At 47.5% G+C, this 19,635-nt stretch overlaps 2 protein-coding genes across 10 annotated transcripts; both read right to left on the reverse strand.

The window, feature by feature from the left end:
* Positions 1 to 408: 408 nt before the first annotated feature.
* Positions 409 to 8,571, reverse strand: SURF6 (surfeit 6). 2 transcript variants are annotated; one of them, XM_061604353.1, is made up of 5 exons: positions 8,485 to 8,571; positions 7,214 to 7,539; positions 5,506 to 5,775; positions 4,781 to 4,869; positions 409 to 1,175 (listed from the first exon to the last, which is right to left on the reverse strand). In XM_061604353.1, the coding sequence occupies exons 2-5, from the start codon at positions 7,305 to 7,307 to the stop codon at positions 495 to 497; spliced, it is 1,134 nt and encodes a 377-aa protein (XP_061460337.1). In that variant the 5' UTR covers positions 7,308 to 7,539; positions 8,485 to 8,571; the 3' UTR covers positions 409 to 494. The 2 variants fall into 2 exon arrangements, with proteins under 2 accessions (XP_061460337.1, XP_061460338.1); XM_061604354.1 differs by having other exon boundaries at positions 8,481 to 8,569.
* A 1,260-nt stretch (positions 8,572 to 9,831) lies between these two features.
* MED22 (mediator complex subunit 22) lies at positions 9,832 to 19,635 on the reverse strand. 8 transcript variants are annotated; one of them, XR_009759778.1, is made up of 5 exons: positions 17,857 to 18,003; positions 16,300 to 16,380; positions 15,210 to 15,418; positions 11,308 to 11,989; positions 9,832 to 11,204 (listed from the first exon to the last, which is right to left on the reverse strand). XR_009759778.1 is itself a non-coding variant. In XM_061604365.1 (5 exons), the coding sequence occupies exons 2-5, from the start codon at positions 17,977 to 17,979 to the stop codon at positions 11,791 to 11,793; spliced, it is 612 nt and encodes a 203-aa protein (XP_061460349.1). In that variant the 5' UTR covers positions 17,980 to 18,003; positions 19,475 to 19,635; the 3' UTR covers positions 9,832 to 11,790. The 8 variants fall into 8 exon arrangements, 7 of the variants coding, with proteins under 7 accessions (XP_061460349.1, XP_061460346.1, XP_061460347.1 ...); XM_061604365.1 differs by adding an exon at positions 19,475 to 19,635 and having other exon boundaries at positions 9,832 to 11,989; XM_061604362.1 differs by adding an exon at positions 19,266 to 19,368 and having other exon boundaries at positions 9,832 to 11,989.

The raw sequence follows: 19,635 nt of genomic DNA on the forward strand, positions 1-19,635 counted from the left end.
CAAAACCTTCTTCCTTCTGGTGCTGGCGGAGAGCCTTGCGCATACCATGGACCACAAAAAAGACAAATAGTTGGGTGTTAGAACCAATTAAACCAGAACTATCACTAGAAGCTAAAATGATGAAACGGAGGTTATCATACTTTGGACACAGCATGAGAAGACATGATTCACTAGAAAAGATAACAATGCTGGGAAAAACAGAAGGGAGTAGAAAAAGAGGAAGGCCACACAAGAGATGGGTTGATTCCATCAAGGAAGCCACAGCCCTGAACTTACAAGATCTGAACAGGGTGGTTCATGACAGATACTGTTGGAGGTCGCTGATTCAAAGGGTCGCCATAAGTCGAAATCAACCTGAAGGCACATGACAACAAAAATAAAACAAAATAATAAAATAAAATTTGGAGGTTCCACCAAAAAAATAGTTTTTATTAGTGCCCCCGCAGCAAAAAGCACCCCCTCGAAGCAGGTTACAACAGTCCGCTGACACCAACTCATTTAAAGCCAGCTTTCTCCAGATCCCCGGGCAGGATGCGGCCCTTCTTGCGGGCCTTGGCCTTCTTTCGCTCCACCTTGGCCACTTTCTTCTTCTGGAGGTTCTTGCGCCGCTTGTCTTGCCGCTGCTGCATCTTCTCCACCACCTGCTCCGTGCGCTTCTCCCACTGCTTCTGCCGCTGGGCCTTGTGCTTCTCCTTGCGCTTGAGGGCTGCCTTCAGCCGGTCCTCGTCGTCGCGGATCTTGACGCCTTCTGCCTTGTAGAGGACGTTTGTCCACTTCATCTTCGCCTCCAGTTCCTTGGCTTTCTCCTCGTCTTTGTCCTTCAGCTCCTCCAACTTGCTCTGCCGAGACTCCAGCCTGCACAGCAGCTGCTTGTAATTCTTCCCCGTCAGTGGAGTGATGTTGCCTTTCAGCGCCTGCCGCTTTGCGCGCCTCTTTTCTGCTTTGCTCAGCCCTTCCGCGTGGACTTCGACCTTGTTGAAGACAATCTCGGCCTTGGCGTCCTTCTTTGGGGCCTGGGGTTCTAAAATGGCCCCTGCCACTGAGGCCTCCTCAGCTTCCTTCTCCATTTTCTCTTTCATCCTCAATTCTTTTCTCCGGCGTTTCTTTCTCTCCTTCTCGTACTTCCTTCGCTGCCTCTTCTCCAGCACGGCAGGTGACAACTCTTTAGTGCTTCCCTGTAAAAAAACCCAGCAAGTTGAGAAAACAGAATCCTTCAAAAGAGCAAAGCAAGGTTTTGACATTGCCTGGACACAGACGACACATTTAAAGTACATGACTTTTCCCAAACTATCCTGAGAACTGTAGTTTACTCCTCACAGAGCTACAGTTCCCAGCACCCTTAACAAACTACAGTTCCCAGGACTCTTTGGAGGGAAGTCATGTGGTTTAAATGTGTATGGTGTGTACACAGCCTAAGAAGTAGACAGGCCACTAAAAAAATACATATAGCTGTTCATCTCGTCGTGAATCTAGTCACTGTATTACCTTTACTGTTCTGTTTAAAAGCAGAAAAATTGGTAAGCCATTTTTCATTCAAGGGAAAGTCACCTGCAATGTAATATATATTACTGAATGCAAGTGTCCTGAATGCCACCATCAGTACAATGGGAAAACAACAACTAAGCTTTATACATGGTTTAGAAATCACAAACCAGCAATCTTGACCAAAACAACCCTGAACAACTTGCTTCAAAGCATTTCAATTCTGATCCGCCACAAACTGTCGGATTTATTCCTGCACAGCAACCCTAAAAATCTAGGTTAAGAGAAGCAAGAAAGAACTTCTGGGTCTACAACCTCAAGACCCTAACACCCCATGGACTTCATCTGGAAAACAAAATACTTAGGTTGCAATCTTGTACCCACCTACCTGACTGTAAGCCCCACTGAACTCAATGGGACTTACTTCTGAGAAGACATGTACCGCCCGCCCCGCAACACGGCAGACTCCCTGGCTGAGGTGCTTGAGGTGGTCTCGGATGTACGAGCGTTGTCCCCAGAGCTGTTAATTCTCAGGGACTTCAACGTGCATGCTGAGGCCACTCTCGTTGGAGCCCCTCGGGATTTCCTGGAAACCATGGCTTCCTGGGAACTGCACCTTAGTAATACTGAGCCCACCCATGTAGCCGGTCATGCTCTCGACCTTGTATTTGTCCTGGGAAAGGAGGGAAGTGTTCTGAAGTTGGGGGCTACTTCTTTTACCCGTGTCATGGTCAGATCACTATCTGGTGAATATAGAATTCTCGATGCCACATGCCCTCCGCAGGGGTAAAGGACCTATTAGAATGGTCCGCCCCAGGCGCTTGATGGATCCAGATGGATTCCTGACTGCGCTTGGGGAATTGGAACCTGCTGAAGGTCGCTCGGTCGAAACCCTGGTGATGGAGTGGAATGAGGGGATCACCAGGGCATTGGACCGGGTTGCCCCGAAACGTCCTCTCCCCCTGAATAGAACTCAGATAGCACCGTGGTATACACCCCGGTTGCGTAATCTGAGGCGGGAGGTGAGACGACTAGAACGCCGGTGGCAGAAGTCTCGCTCCGAAGGTGCTCGGACACAGGTCAGAGCAGCAGTAGCTGCCTACCAGGTGGCAGTAAAGGCAACAAAGAAGGAGTTCTTTGCTGCCTCTATTGCATCCGCAGAGTGCTGTCCCAGGAGGTTGTTCCAAGTGGTCCGAAGCCTGGTCGGTCCAGTTGCTCAGGTACCCCTGGAGCATTCTAAGACCTCCTGTGACAAATTGGTAAAGCACTTCGCTGATAAAATCGAACACCTAAGGAGCTCGATTCCGTACGCCGTGGATGCAGTGAATGAACCAGAGTTGACCACTTGCAATCAGGTCCAGTGGGATCGATTTCGGCCTCTCCCTTCTGAGGAAGTGGACAAGGTGCTTTCATCTGTGAAGCCTACCACCTGTCTGATTGATCCTTGCCCATCATGGCTCCTTGTGAGTTGCAAGGAGAAACTGGGCAAAGGGATTAGGGCGGTAGTAAACACATCCTTAGAGGAGGGTGTGATGCCACTGGCCCTCAAGGAGGCAATTATAAAACCTATCTTAAAGAAGTCCTCCTTGGATCCCCAAGTTTTGAACAACTTCCGCCCAGTTTCGAATTTGCCATTTTTGGGCAAGATCATTGAGCGAGTGGTGGCTAACCAATTGTCAGCACACTTGGATGAAATGGATTATCTGGATCCATACCAATCGGGTTTCAGGACTGGACATGGAACTGAAACAGATTTGGTCGCTCTGGTGGATGATATGAGGAGGGCATTAGATAGGGGAGAATTCACCTTTCTTGTCCTCCTGGATCTTTCAGCGGCTTTTGATACCGTTGACCACGGTATCCTGTTGGATCGCCTGGAAGGATTGGGAATTGGAGGCACTGTTTTACAGTGGTTCCGTTCCTTTCTCTCTGACAGGTGTCAACAGGTAGCATTGGGAGATGAGGTTTCAGACCCTTGGCCTCTCACTTGTGGAGTGCCACAGGGTTCTATCCTCTCTCCCATGCTATTTAACATCTATATGAAGCCGCTGGGTTCCATCATCAGGAGATTTGGGCTGCGGTGTCACCAATATGCGGATGATACTCAGCTCTATCTCTCGTTTAAGTCCTCACCAGAGTTGGCTGTGGACACCATGTCCAAGTGCCTGGAATCCGTGAGTGGATGGATGGGAAGGAACAGGCTGAAGTTAAATCCTGACAAGACCGAGGTGCTGCTTGTGGGAGACAGGGGAAGGTTGGGTCCTGTTGACCTGAGGTTTAATGGGGTACAATTACCCCTAAAGGACCAGGTCTGCAGCCTTGGGGTTGTTCTTGACTCCAGGCTGTCCATGGAGGCTCAGATTTTGGCAGTGAGCCGGGCAGCCTGGTACCAATTACACCTCATACGTAGGCTGCAACCCTACCTCCCTGTTCATCAGCTCCCACTGGTAGTATATGCCCTGGTCACCTCTCGATTAGACTACTGCAGTGCGCTCTACGTGGGGTTACCCTTGAAAACGGTCCGGAAACTTCAACTGGTACAGAATGTGGCGGCTCGTTTACTTACAAACAGTCGTCGCCGTGATCATATTATGCCAGTATTATTTAATCTACACTGGCTTCCAGTAGTTTTCCGGGCCCAATTCAAGGTGTTGGTGTTAACCTTTAAATCCCTATACGGTCTCGGCCCAGTGTATCTGAAGGAGCACCTCCAGCATCACCCGCCCGACAAGATCAGCCATGCAAAGCCTTCTCTCAATCCCACCAACAAAAGCAGCTAGATTGGTGGGGACTAGAGAGAGGGCTTTTTCGGTGGCGGCCCCCACTCTCTGGAATTCCCTCCCGTCTGATCTTCGGCATGCCCCTTCCCTAGACACCTTCCGCCGAACCTTAAAAACTTGGCTGTTTGGACAGGCCTTTGGGACACCGGGATGGGCTAATTACATACTGAATGCCCGTTGTTTTGTACTGTATATGCTGTTGTTTTATTACTGCTGACTATATTGTATTTACTGTATTTTATTGTATTTTATTGAAATTTGATATGTACGTCTCCTAGAGTGGCTTCGACCAGATAGGCGACCTAAAAATTAAATTTACAATTTACATTACAGAATTGCTTTGTTAATTTCCGTCCAGCCTGTGATTTCTTTTGGTAAAAAAAGAGAGTCTCTTGCACATGTCACACTCCTTAAAAATTATTCCGCCTTGAGGTGTATAAAGAATGGCACCTTGGCTCACAGAGACGAGTAACATTTTAACTGTTTCTTTTTTTTGGGGGGGGGGGGGCAGATCATACCTGGCCTGAGACTTCTTGGATCTTCTCATGCAGCCTCTGCCGCAAGAGATTCATTGCCGAAAATGATCTGGCTGCACTCTGGTCACCACCTGTATGGGAAAACAGGGAGAAAGACTATGAAACATGAGAACTGTGTTCCAACCCACCTTGAATGCTGAAGGACATGCTCACTGAAACTCAGCACCCTGGATCACACACAACACTAACCAATAATTTATTAAACCATTGCTTACCATTATGTGTGAACCCAGCCCAGCAGCCTATCTATAGTTTGTTTACTGCCAACAAACTGCAACCTGAAACCATGGTTGGTTGTTGGCTTACAAACCTTGGTTTGCTTTAACTATGGCTTGGGTTTAAGTGAAAACCCAACACCTGTCCTTAACTATGTTTTATTTGACCACCCCACCTCAGATGCTCACTGAACTACAAAGGGATGAGATGAGAGCAGCTGGAAAACAAACCAATTTTTGGAGAAACAAGCCATGGTTTGTTTGATTGGCTGTGGGGTGACTCATGGTTAACTCATGTTTTTTTAAACAAACCATGGCTTAGTGTCAGGTGTGAATCAGGCCAATTTGTTGCTTCCAACAGTTCGCCATCCAGACAGACTTTGTTCAGACTGGACCAGGACTGAAACGGCTCACCTGTCTGCTTGCATTTTCAGCATTATCCCCAAGCCATTATCATTTCCAGCTCTGACTGGCTGTAGAAAAGATTCTCACCTGAAACACCATTTTGGCTTCTGTCTCCTTTTGTCCCAGCGGTCACTGATCCACTGCCAGCGGTCACTGATCCACTGACACTTGGTGCAACTTGGATAACTGGACCAGATTTCTTAGCGTTTGTGTTTGCTGACTTGGCCGGCGATGTTTGGCTGCCTCCTGGGGTCCTTCGCTTGCCCGGAGGGGCGCCTGCTGTCTTGCCTTGGATCTTCACCTTCTTCCGTTTCTTCTTCTTCTTCGGCTGGGTGCCATCATCTCCCAGTGCAGTTCCTGGGAATGTTTGAAGGCAGAGAAGCAGGATTCATTAAAACGAATGGGGAAAATATTTTGTCATCTGGTCCAGGCTTGCCAAACAGCCACCTCTCATGCGCCGATGTTGTATGTTCTGGAGCCAGCTCATGTCCTCATTTCAGGAAGCTTCTCCAGGAACAGCTGGAAAGACTCCTGTCTGAAAACCAAACTGGAGAGCTGCTGCCACTGTAAGCAATAGCAAGGAAGATGAGCCAACGCTTTGATTCAGTATAAGGTAGCTTCAAATGATTAAGGCAGGGCTGGGGAACCTGTGGCCCTCTAGATGTTGTTGGGACACCAGTTCCCATCATCCCCAGCCAGCACAGGCAGTGGTGAAGGGTGATGGGAGTCGGAGTCCAGCAATATCTGGACAGCCGAAGGTTCCCCAGCCCTGCTGTAAGAAGCAATATTCTCTACTGCAGCCAAGAGATGGAACAATGCCTCTATTTAGAAGAGGCATTCCCTCGTTGAGGAGGGAGAGAATGCCTCTTCTTAGATCGGGGCTGGGAGACCTGTGGCCAAGGACGACGGGAGTTGTAGTCCAACCATTTTTGGAGGGCCACAGAGTTCCCATCCCTGCGGTAGAACCAAGACAATTTAATTATTCTGAGTTGCATTTTAAACACACACTATTGTCAGTATTTTTTAATACTATTATTTCATAAGAACATCAGAAGAGCCTGGCTGCTGGATCAGGCCTAGGGCCCACCTAGTAATCCAGCATCCTGTTGTCACAGGGACCAACCAGAAGCCCCTATGGAAAGCCTGCAAGCAGGAGCCAAGTGCAACAGTAAAACTCTCCCCTCGTACAGTTTCTTGCAACTGGCACTCAGAAGCACGCTGCCTCTGACAGTGGAGGGAGAACATATCCATCATGGCTAGTAGCCGTTGATAGCCTTCTCCTCCATGAATTTGCCTAATCCTCTTTTAAAGCCATCCAAACTGGTGGCCATCACTGCCTCCTGTGGGGGCAAATTCTGTAGTTTAATTATGAGCTGTATGAAAAAGTCTTTTTCTTTTGTCTGTCCTGAATCTTCCAACATTCAGCTTCATTGGATGCCCACGAGTTCTAGTCTTATGAGGGAGAAAAACTTCTCTGTCCACTTTCTCCATGCTATGTATAATTTTACACATGTCTGTCATGTTACCTCTTACTTTTCTCTAAACTAAATAGCCCCAAATGCTGCAACCTTTCCTCACAGAGGAGTCACTCTATCCCCTCAATCATTTCGGTAGCCCTTTTCTGAACCTTTTTCTGAATTTCATAGCACCATCAGGACCCTCTCCTGAGCCGATTGTAATCTCAACTTGAGCGGTAGGTGGGTAAGGGGAAACATTCAGCATGATAATGATCACAGAGACTGCAGTACCACGAAATCCTGTCTAAAGAAACACACAGGTGTCTCAGCTATCGTACCGAATTTCCTTTTCTGTGGCTCATGGACTTCCTGGGCGCAAATTTTCTTTGCCAGTCTTTGCAAGTAAGAGTCTTTGTTGACTAAACTGGCCATTGCTGGCCTTGATGGTCTCGTGAAGCAGAAAGACAAAAATAAAATAAAAAACCAACACCCCTCCAAAATTGCAGGAAAGTCTTGCAAGAGGAATGTTGCCCCTAGGTCAAAGACGCCTCACTCATTCCACTCCGCTTCTGGTCGGTTCTTCTGCCTGGAAGGCTGCGTAAGGTTGTTGTCACTAAGACTAGACAGAACTCACGGGGCTGCATTTAAATACTTGCTTTTCATCCTGATTAACAAGAGAAAAACAATTTATACAATGAAATGGCAAATTGAACGACGCTTGTGGCTCAATCTTGGTGGATGTTCACATGGCAAGAAAATTAAATCTACAAAGGCAGCCAAAGACTGACAGAAGACCAATTTGCTTTGTGTCTAGCTGAAACCTAGATTGCAACCCCATTCCTTCACTATATTATTTCTATATCTTCCCATCATGGAACCCAAAGCAGTGTTATCATTTATTTATTCAAGGGATTTATAGCCTGCACTTCAGTTGCAAAGGCTCTCGGAGCTGCTTACAAAGCAACAAAGATAACCACAGTTCCCAGGATCCTTTTTTTGGGGGGGAAGCCATGCGCTTAAAATGTGTAAGGTGCGGAGATAACCTGGATGAACTTCGGTGTCTCAGCCTAACCTACCTCACAGGGTTGTTGCGAAGATGAAACATGGGGAGGGGAAGAAGAACCACGTTGGCTACCCTGAGCTTTTTGGAGGAAAGGTGAGATATAATTATAGCCATCAAACCAATAAAGAAAACCAGAGGCATGGAGCAGACAGCAAAAACGACAAGGCAGCAATCCGCAAAACTGCAGTTAGCTGGCGGGACTGTTGCTTTTAAGCAAGACGCAACGTTTAGGATCGAGGCCACGCTGCTGGCATGAGGAGCCGGAGGAGAGACGATATCCTCGGGTGGGGGGCGCACGCCCCCGCTGCATCGGCGACCTCCCATGGGTAGTAGGGCTGGCAAACGGCGCAGCCGGGGAGAGACCCATCCGCCAACTGGGGCTGCTGGGGAACGGGGTGTCCCCCAACCCAAGCTTGGGGTCTCCGGGCATGCACAGAAGGCTTTGCGACCCCCCTGTCGACCTCGCCCCGCGCCGCGCCGCGTGCAATGCAATGCATAAAGAAAAAAGAAAAGAGCCTCCACGCGGCTCTCGGGGAACTTACCCACCTGGCTGGAGAAGAGAACTGCGGCCAGCTAGTCGACCGCCAAGAGCCCTGTTCAGCCCGCTCGGCGCTCCGTTGGAACAGTCTGCGAGGAGGAGGATTATGGGACGTTGGAGGAGCTCGGGGGCATTCTGCGCGGAGCACAATCTAGTGTGCTCGTTGCGTGCGGCCGCAAAGCGGTTGCGCAATCTGCCCCTCTAGTTGCATGCGAAGGTTCAAGGCTGATTTTGCTGGTTTGCAAACCATCCGCATGCAGAAATTTGGGGGTGGGGACACGTGGCTGTCTAGACGCATGGCGGACTTCCAGGTTTCTGCAGCCCCGGCCAGTATGGCCAGTGTTCAGAAACATTTGGAGGAGCCGCAGCTGCTGCACATCTTTCCTTGTGGGAAAGCAGCCTTCTCCCACTGGCCACGCTCGTTCAGCGTCACCCACTCCCCCAGCCCACTTTGGCCTCGCGCCTGGGCAAAAGAAGCAGATCTTTGTGGAGTGCTCTACACTAAAGAGAGGTACCTCTAAGCACGTACAGAGTGCCTTTCCGTGATTTCAAAAGGGAGTCAATACAGCCCCAGGAGCTAACAAAAAGCGAGGTTTACAAGGAAGCAAGCACAACTCATCCCTCTAAAGCTGCCCGCCGTCCCCATCACTAAAAACTCTCACCACGATGCACACCCGGATGGCAGAGAATCACAAGTCGCTGTCGCGCTCAGGTCTCGGTTGCAGGCTTCCTACTGGGGCGTCTGGTTGGCTACTGTGAGAGCAGGACGCTGGACCAGATGGGCCACTGGCCTGACCCAGTGGCAAGGCACTTCTGAGCTTCTTAGGACTGGCCAATACTCCAGGCATCGGCTTGCTATTTATAAAAGTCACAAGCTGGGAACCACAGGCCTAACTGAACCTAGCTACTGTGGCTGAAATCTCCGCAGAGTTGGTCCCATACCCTGGGATGCTCTTCCAGCAAATTCAGCAGGGATCTCTTGAAAGGAACTTTTTTGGTTGAAATGCTGCAGCTGCCTTTAACCATTTTTTCCACTCTGAGCCAGTCCTTTCCACGATTCTTTCCAATTGTTTGCAAGGCGTTTTACTGACAACTTGTGTAGCTTGTTGAATACCGCCTTGACCGTTTATGAGGGGACTTTCCTTACAAAGGGCTGGAGCGCCAGCTGCCAGTCAGTGTAGGCAGTACTGAGCTAGGTGGAGCAATGGCCTGAGATGGCTTCCTGTGTTTTTAGGGGTGAGCGCACACATATGTGCAATTTATGCCATGCCCACAAACACAGCTTTGCTTGACACAATCCACATTAGCATCCCTGATACGTATTGCTCAGGCAAAGGGAAAGAAGCGCCCACCTCTTCGGCACCACAATGCACAACTGACTTTATTCAAAACATCTAGTTACAGTTAGGGGAGAAAAAGAATAATTTTAAAAAATAATAAAAAAACCAAAATCCCACTTCTAACAACCCACAAATAAGTCACACACAAACATTCGTTAACCGGCATCAGAAGACCAATGTTAAACATGCACGTAGGGTTGCCAAGATATATCTTTTTTTTAACTGGCCCTGCTCCACTGCCTTTAAACAGCCGCCTCCCTCCCACTTGTATCAAACTGACAAATATTTTCCTGGCACGGCAGAGGATCCCCTGCTTAATATCTGCACGTGAAGCTCCACATGCACTGGGCCGGATAAAAAAAGTGGGCAACCCTACCTGTGTCAGTAGTTTTGCACCGTTTTAAATGACTAAGTCCTGTTTCAAGTACTTCCGGGTTGAGACCTGTATCCTGACACGCTTGAGACACATATCCCACCAGCTCACCAGGAAGAGCGAAAGGTGAAAGTGATTTACATGACTTTTCAGACTTGCACCAAGTGAAGCTCTGTGAGGAGACGATGCTCAGGGAAGGGCAAGGGGTGTTAGCACATGCAGTCAGTATTTTCAGGATAGGGACTTTGTTTTAGCTTATACAACTGATCTGGAGAGGAAAAAACCCACCAAATACTCTAGCATTGGTAGAGCTATGAAGGGGCATCACCCTAAAGGACGACAGACTTTTCCTGAAATCCAAAAAACAAGCGTTCAGTGCTGCTCTCTGGAGCCACCAGCTTAACACATACGGTAAGTATTTGCAGGATAGGGACCTGAGCATTAGCTTATATGACTGATCTGGAAGAACACTGAAAAACACAAACCAAAGACTGGTCCTTTAATAGTTCTCGATTTAGGACTGTTCTCTCAGGCCACCAAGTTTTTTGGCTACCAGTCCTGCACCTTTAAGAGCAGCCTGCCCTGCAGACAAAGGAGTTTCCCACGTTATTTTTGTTTCTCTTGACATGGAATGGCTTCACCTCCTTAAATTTCTATATCTTGCAGGCTGGCTGGAAGGCACAGGAGCGGGGTCAGGAAAAAAGATGTTGACAAATTGGCATGCTGTTTAGGGAGCAGGGAAGGCACTGAGAGGACATGGACCTGCTATAAAAATCAAAGCAAAACTGAGGCTTGCTTTTAACAGCTGCTTGACACACTGGTGAAGCTTTTTTATGCAGAAAACTAAATGGTGGGAGAATGCCGCATTGGCCTAGTGTCAGGAAGCACAGGGTCTGGGCTTCTAAAAAGATGTTGGCAACCCTTTCTCCCCCCCACCCCCAACAATCCATTGCAAAGGACAATTCGCCACCTGTAAGGCCCAGCTCTGTTGCTCTGCAGCAGGTGTGGGGAACCTCTGGCCCTCCAGATGCTGCTAAACTACAACTCTAGCAAGCATGGCCAGGGATTATGGGAGTTGTAGTTCAGCAATACCTGGAGGGCCAAAGGTTCCTGAACACCTGGCCAACATGGACAGGTAAGGGTATTTATATACAGATTTAAACTTGATTCCTCCTGTAAAAGTTTTTTTTTAAAAGAAGGAAAACCCTAGCAATCCTGCTTCAAAGTTTCTATTAAGAAATAGAATTTTCCCAGGAGAAATTCCATCCAAGAGAACACAGTTCCTAAGGGCTCTAACATTTGGGTTGCCCACATTAGGGTTAAGAGTCTTGCATGCCAACAAGTTACACGTTTCCAATCATGACGGCGATTAATTCCCTTTGGAACTGGGCACACCCTGCCAAACACCGTCTTGGCCACTCCGCAAAATGGCTTCCAGAGGAACAGAAATGGCTTCTGGGAAAGACAACCAAGGCCTGTTGTCAGGGGAAGAGGCCCTTGGGAGGAACAAAAAAAAAGGTGTCTCGACACAACCACTGGCACATTCTAACATCCAAACGCCAACAGGCCGAGGAGTGTTGCAGGGTTTGTGGGTTTCCTTTTCAGGCGTGCTCCGTGGGGCCTGCTCCGTGCCCGTTGATGTGGGGGTGAGAAGGCGTGGACCCCTGAGGGGCCGGAGTGCTCTGCTCCATCATGGCAGCCACCAGAGGCATCGAGAGGCCTTCCGGGGAGGAGGCGGTAGGCTCTTGTCTCCAATACGCTTCGCAGAGCGGGAGGTCGCTGGCGTCGCACAGACTGTAGCTTTCCCAGAACGAGACACCCCCGGAGGAGAAAAAGGGCAACAAAAAGCCGTAAGGGAGAAAAGAGAGACACAGGAAGGGGGGGAGAAAGGAAAAAAAGCAAGACAGAGGCAACAGCGTTAAGAAAATAACAAAAAAATGGAAGCAATAACTAGCGTTAAGGACCTACGAAGGGCCCTGCTGCGATCAGGCCAAAGGGGGGCCATCTAGTCCAGCGTCCTGTTCTCACAGTGGCCAACCAGATGCCCCAATGGGAAACCCACAAGCAGGACCTGAGCGCAAGAGAAACTCTCCCCCCTTGAGATTCCCAGCAACTGGTGTTCAGAGCCATGCTGCCTCCGTGAGTGGAAGGAGAACTTAGCTATCCCGCCTAGTAGCCAATGACAGCCTTCACCTCCATGAATTTGTCTAAGCTGTCCAAGCTGGTGCCCATTGCTACATCTTGTGGAATGTGCCACCAGTAAGAACTCGCCTGCTAGATCACACCAAAGGCCCGTCTAGTCCAGCCACCTGTTCTCACAATGGGAAGCCCTCAAGCAGGACCTGAGCGCAAGCAAGAGCACTCTTCCCTCCTGTGGTTTCCAGCAAGTGGTATTCAGATTACATTCTGTCTTCTACAGCCACATCATGGGATTATCTCTTTTAAAACAAAAAACCCACACAAACATCCAAGATCTTAGGGATTCCTCCTCAAGTGATGCACAGTTTTAATATTGTACCCTGCTGAAAGGGATGAAGATGTGAGCAATGGCCACACATTTTTTAGAGGTGTACATTCTTACTGATGCGAAGTCTCTACCATAAGGGAGAATCACAAAGCCAAGGGGGTGCCTGGCTATTTTAAAAAGGTCTCCATCGGGTTCCATCTGCATATGTACCATAAAAGTTAAAGCATATTCCTGTCCCCGCAAGGTATCCTGGGAACTGTAGTTTACCCCAACACACACAGAGCTACAATTCCCAGCACTCTTTAACAAACCACAGTTCCTAGTATTCTTGGGGAAAAGTCAAGTGCCTTAAATAGACTTTAAATGTATGGTGAGTATGCAGACAGTAGTGAAAAACAGGAATTCAGTAAAAATCTTATCCAATCAGAAATTATGTGTCTTTACAAGGTGTCCGAAGCCAACTGATGGTAACCGCTTCACACGCAGCAAAGAGAAGAGCATCCCACAGTACAGAGTCAATGGCAGAAAAAGCCAGTTAAGAGTGTGCAGGGAATTGTAGCTCTGCGAGGAGTAAACGACGGTTCCCAAGGTTCTGTGGTGGAGGAAAATCTGCTTTAAATTGTGTGCACAGGCTGAGGGAGACGAAATGCTAGTGCTTTTTAAAATGGCCAGGCACCCCCTTGGCTTTGCGATTCCCCTTAAGGCCATTTGCCTTACACCAAGTGAGACCATTGGTCCATCTAGCTCAACACGGCCTACACTGACTGGCAGCAACTTCCCAGGTTTCAGAGAGGGGTCTCTCCCAGCCCTACACCTGGGGATTGAGCCTGGGACCTTCTGTACGCAAAATTGATGCTCTGCCGCTGAGCCACAGTTTCCCTGCCCCACCTTTCTTAAAAGATCATGTGTGTCTGTGACCATTAGTCTCAGGCCTCCTTGCCTGCAGGAAACCTGCTTTGAAGCAGACAAGAGATGCAAAAAGTAAAGCGTAAAGTGGCGGAAGAGTCTCAGAAGGAGAGGAACAAGCCGTGCTTAAGACAAGGGAAAGGATGTTCAAACACAAGCTATGGGGTCACTTAAAAATTATAACAAAAATCAGCCGAAGTGACACTTACATACTTTTTTCACTGCTGTTTTATTCACAATAAAGCTCGCAGCCAAGGTTTTATGGGATATATGTATAAATATATATTATATAGATATAGAAAAGCAGGACTAACAAAAAACTTAAGAGGTTGGTTTGTTCATAATGCATCTTAATGTTGCCCACACTGGAAACTCATGGCCCAGTCATTACAGACAGAAGAAAAAAAAACCCTATGCATGTTTACTCAGAAGTAAGTCCCACTGTATTCAATAGGACTCTCTCTCTGGTAAACATAGCCTTAGATTGCAACCTGAAATCGAAAGCCCCAGAAGTGCCCTGCTGTTCTAGCCTGGGGAGAGTAAGGCTACAGCACTCCAGATGTTGCAACTGGACGTCAGTACCCATCAGCCCCAGCTAGCATGGTTAATTGGAGCAAGGCTGACACATTCAGAACTGGCAGATTATGAGAACTTTCAGACAACAGTCCCCAAAGTTCATGTTCCAAGCATCACTTGAGCACTTTGACCCTCTGGAACTGCAATTCCCATCAGCCCCAGGAAACATGCCGAATAGCCAAGGGTGATGGAGTCACAGCTCAGCAACACCTGACAAGTGGGTCCTCATACCTGCTTTACAGCCGGTGATGTGAAGGCCTGGGGAAAAAAACCGTAAATTTGTTTCCTCAGGCCTTCCCTGTCTACAGCAAACTTCTCCAACCTTGGTGCCACCCCAGATGTTTTAGACTACAACTCCCATCAGCTGCACCCTACACATGTGCTTTGATGTTTAGGACAAAGAAGTTGGTTTGCCAAGTCATTTTTCAAATAATTGGGGGGGGGGGGAGAAGAGAGTTTGATGATCTTAAGTATCTACAATCTTAAGTATCCCTACTTCCACACATCTAAGAGAGGGAAAAAACCCTACATTTCTGCCCCCCAAAAGGGTGGGTAGGTGGGAGGAACACACCAAGGATTGTATGCAACCCAGTCCTAATTGGAGTAGACCCACTGAAATTTACTCTACTCTGAGTAGCATCAACCAACCCCCCAAGTGTGCAATCTTAATCCCGCTTCCTCGGGACTTGTATCTCAGCAGATATGGTTAGGATTGCAGCCTCACTTTACTAGCAATGACGGGGCAATGCTGTGAACCCCTGGGGCTCCTCCAGGGCCAATTGTTACTGCTCCTGTTTGCAAGTTGTTTAGGGGACATCACAAAGCCGATGAGAGGGCGACATTCTACTCTGCATCTGTATGGCTGAAGTCCTATTTACATGGTGTGGTCACCATCCGAGATGGTTGCATGCAACTCCAAACGTTCAAAATAAACTACATTTGGGAGTGGAATTTAGGAATGCTTTCTATACAAGGACAGCTGATTCCCTGTTCCGTCCCCCCCACCCACAGTGTCAGGAACAGGAAATTGTCACCATTACTACAGGGCAACGTCCATGGCTTCATTTGTACCTGGAAGAGTAATACTCTTCTTCCAGCTCATAGAGGTCGATGGAGATCTCATCACGCAGTGCGATCAGCTTCTTGTCGCATTCTTCCTGGAGTCCGCGCAACTGTTGGTTCCGCTGGTTGATGGCTTCATTGACGGAAGGGAAGTCGTTGAGGATCAGGAACTGCTTGAGGTCAGAGACGAGCTTCATGAGGGACTCGCCAGCCCGGACCTAGTTGGGACATCCATATATTTAAACATATAGCCTTATCCTGAAGACTCATGGCAAATCATTTAATTTTTCAAACAATTCATTGTATGCTCCTTGGGAAGGGATCCTGAACATTTTGCCTGCATCTCTCCAAAGAGCACCATGTACACCAGGACCCCAGCTAAATCTTTTAGGTCAGTGGTTTCCAAATTTCCCCCCGCCACGGGCCACCTGAAAATTGCTGATGGTCTTGGTGGACCACTGAATGATTTTTCTGCCTGTTGCAGCAATTGCAATCCACTGTGCTAAATGCAATGTGATTTTCATTGTATTTGTATTGCTTTTCATTTGCTGTGTTTCTGTCCCACCCTTTCTCCCAAAAGGAGCCTAGAAACATTTCTTATATACTGTATTACAGTTTGAATTCCATAGAATTCAAATTGGAATGTAATAAAAATGCAATGCAAGACATAAAAGCAGCAATCAAATTAAAAATCAATGTGACTATTTAACACGGAGGATGTGCCGTCCTCAATCACACACCACAGGCCACCTAAATAAAGTCCACGGACCATAATTTGGGGACCCCCATGCTAGGTAAATCTCTCCACATACCTGCAAATCTTGTCCTGCAACACGCACACTGATGGCCCCAGGTAAATGTCTCTACATACCTATAAAGCTCAGGCCCTGTGTCAGAACCTGGCACTCTAGGGTAGTTGCTTCAGCAAATAGAAGGGATAACAGAAGGCATAAAAGCCCAGAAGTAAACAGGGAGGAATGCATCACATCTGCATGGCTAAAAGGATGGTTTTGGCAGGCTCCAACTTGCAATCTTTAGAGTCAAACCCACTCTGGAACCTGCCACCCACCAAGATTCCCATGGGATCTTCCACACTTACAATATTTGCGGCCCTGACTTGCATCTCGTAGTTTTCCTGCTCGCCTTGGGTCGCCCGAGATACTTGGGTTTCTTCTTCGATCTACAGGGGAGAAAAGTTAGAAAACAGCATTGCGGTAATGCAGCCGAAGCTCTGCTCACAACCAGAGTTTGATTCCAATGGAAGGAGGAGGTCGAATCTCTGGTAAAAGGGGTCGAGGTCCACTCAGCCTTCCATCCATCCGTGGTCGGTAAAATGAGTACCCAGCATACGCTGGGGGGTAAAGAAAGGCCGGGGAAGGAACTGGCAATCCCACCCCATATATACGGTCTGCCTAGTAAACGTTGCAAGACGGCACCTTAAGAGTCGGAAACGACTTGCACTATAAGTGCGGGGACACCTTTACCTTTACCTTTACCCCTTCTGGCAAAGCAATTAAGTCTGGTTTGGCTTCTTTCTTCCAACACACATTATAACTGTTCTGCAGAGAAAATAACCATCTCACTGTATTTCCTGCAGCTTCTCTTTACTTTGCACAGAGAGCCCAGCAAAGTCCAATAGTGGGAGAGAATTACATGCCCCTTCTCTTCCAGGTTAAGGGGTTCTGCGAAGGATGTTTTCTCTAAGAGCCCTCCAAATCCTGTTGCTGGGTTTATCTTTTAAACCAGGGATGGGAAACCTGTGGCAATCCAGCTGCCGTCAGCTCTAGTCAATATGGCCAATGGTTGGGGTTCCATCCATTCTCTGGAATACCCTGCCATGTGCTGTTTGTGAGGCAGAAACAGCAGCAAGTTTTACACACCTCCTGAAGACCCAGCCATTTAAGCAGCTTTTCCCTAGCTCCTAAGATTAATCACACAGCTGTTTTATTACTTACTGATGTTTAACAATGTTTTATTGACGGATTCTCTGTTTTTTACAGACATTTTTCTTTGCATAATGTTGTATGTATATATTTTTTTATAATGTTATGGTATTGTATGTAAACCCCTTAGGGATTTTGCATATTAAGCAGTATGTCAATATTATTAAGGATGATAATGAAATGAATGATATTCCACCTGCCAGGAATTGTTAACACTCCAGGCTAGCGATAAGGATCCTATTGCTGAACTACAGCATCCATCGTACCCGACCGCTGGCTACGCTGCTTGGGGCTGATGGGAATCAGGGGTACAACAACTTCTGGAGGACCACAGGTTCCCCTACCTTGCCACAGAGAGTGCTCAGACTCCCCCAGCTAGGAATCCCGGGGCTCATCAACTTTTCTTGTAGCATTACATCAATTCACTTACCGGACTCATCTGAACTGTTTGAACGCAGGGCTAGAGAACTTGTGGCCCTCCACATGCTCTGGCCTCCAATTCCCATCAGCCCCAGTCAGCATGACTAACGGCCAGGGACGATGGGAGTTGTAACCTGGCATCATCTGGAAAGCCACAGGTTCCCCAACACTGTTGCTGTTTAAAGCAACAACAAGGAATTATTTTTATTTTCCAGTGAAGTCTGCAAAAACTTGGGAAGTGGATGGGGGAAAGAAAGCAAGCCCCTGAGGTCTCCCAGGCAGTCCTCTCATACCTTTGCAGTCTTGATGATCTCTGTAAAGTTATCCATGATGGACTTGATGTCATCTTTCAGCCTCTTGTTGTAAGACTGAAGGAGGGTTTCTTTACTCTGAGGTAAGACACGTTGCTGTGACATTGTGCGGGGAGGAGACAACCTTAGCTGCTCGCCAAAAAAAAAAGTTACAAGGAGTTACAACTCTGATCCATCTTGGGAGGCCTAGACTTCCTTTGAAGTCATCTGAAGAACAATTCTTTGTTTCTGGGAAACTAGCTTAGAAACAGGTCTCTGTAGCTTGTCCATAATCTGCACATCTCTGTTACACACCTCAGAATGTGCATGTTATGTCCACATTCTAGCCATTTCTCTACTTCAGCCTTCACGAACCAGGTGCCTTTCTGATATTTTGACTACCAACTCCCATCGGTCCCAGTTCAGCAGCAGAGCATCTGCCTTACACGCAGAAGGTTCAAGGGTCAAACCCTTGCATTTCCAGGAAGAACTAGGAGAGACTGTTAGCTGAACTTCTGGAGACCTGTGGCTAGCCATGTATTATGATTAGTTACATTTAAATACCACCTTTCCCCCCAAGAGGCCGAAAGTGGTGTACATAATTCTCCTTCCTCTCCAACTTATCCTCACAAGAACCCTGTGAGATAGGTTAGGCTGAGAGACAGTGACTGGCCCAATCAAGTCTTCTCATGATGTGCCCAAAGTATGATAACCTCAGTTTCATCATTTTAGCTTCTAGTGATAGTTCTGGTTTAATTTGTTCTAATACCCAATTATTTGTCTTTTTCGCAGTCCATGGTATGCGCAAAGCTCTCCTCCAACACCACATTTCAAATGAGTTTATTCTTCTCTTATCCGCTTTTTTCACTGTCCAACTTTCACATCCATACACAGAGATCAGGAATACCGTGGTCTAAATGATCCTGACTTTAGTGTTCAGTGATACATCTTTGCATTTGAGGACCTTTTCTAGTTCTCTCATAGCTACCCTCCCCAGTCCTAGCCTTCTTCTGATTTTTTGACCATTGTCTCCATTTTGGTTAATGGCTGTGCCAAGGTATTGATCATCCTTGACAAGTTCAGTCTGCAATTCCATACGCTATTTCAGCAAAGTTTTAGTATTCTCCACTGGGGTAGTAAACGCCTGCCGTTGAAATCATAAGCATGCAATTGAAAAAGAAAACAATGCTGCTTTCTAACAACAGAAAAGGCTCACTAAAATGTTACTAATTAGTTTTCTTATTTTTTCTTAATTTCCTTTACCATAATGACCCAGGACGGGTTACAACAATAAAACATACACTTGCATAAAACATGCACTTGTAAAACAGCTACAACCATAAAACAAATCCCCTTCAACTATATCTAATTGCATGCTTGCCTCTCACCAACACTACCTTACTTCCACTCACCCAACTTGCCACAATCGCTCATTTCCACTTTTTATTTGCAACCACCCCAAACGGTCAGGGTGGACCCTTTCTCGATTGGCTGCGCCCGAGCAACCGGGTCCCACCCCCGACATTTAATTGGGTATTTCGGATGCTAGTCTTTACATCTCCTAAGGCTCTTGGCAATCAAGGTTGTATGAGGCGGCGAAGCGCCTTAAAGGGGCCCTGACCTCTGAGGCCTTTTACGAAATAACGAGCGAAGTCCGTTGGCCTTTTCAATATTTCACGGAGATAAGCGGGGGGACGATTATAAGGCTATAAAGGCACCACATAAATACACACAAAGACACAACGCCGTTATACGTTGGCCGTGATTCTCTATGGTTGCGGG

This window comes from Rhineura floridana, chromosome 20, assembly GCF_030035675.1.
Source record: "Rhineura floridana isolate rRhiFlo1 chromosome 20, rRhiFlo1.hap2, whole genome shotgun sequence".
Classification (NCBI taxonomy): domain Eukaryota; kingdom Metazoa; phylum Chordata; class Lepidosauria; order Squamata; family Rhineuridae; genus Rhineura; species Rhineura floridana.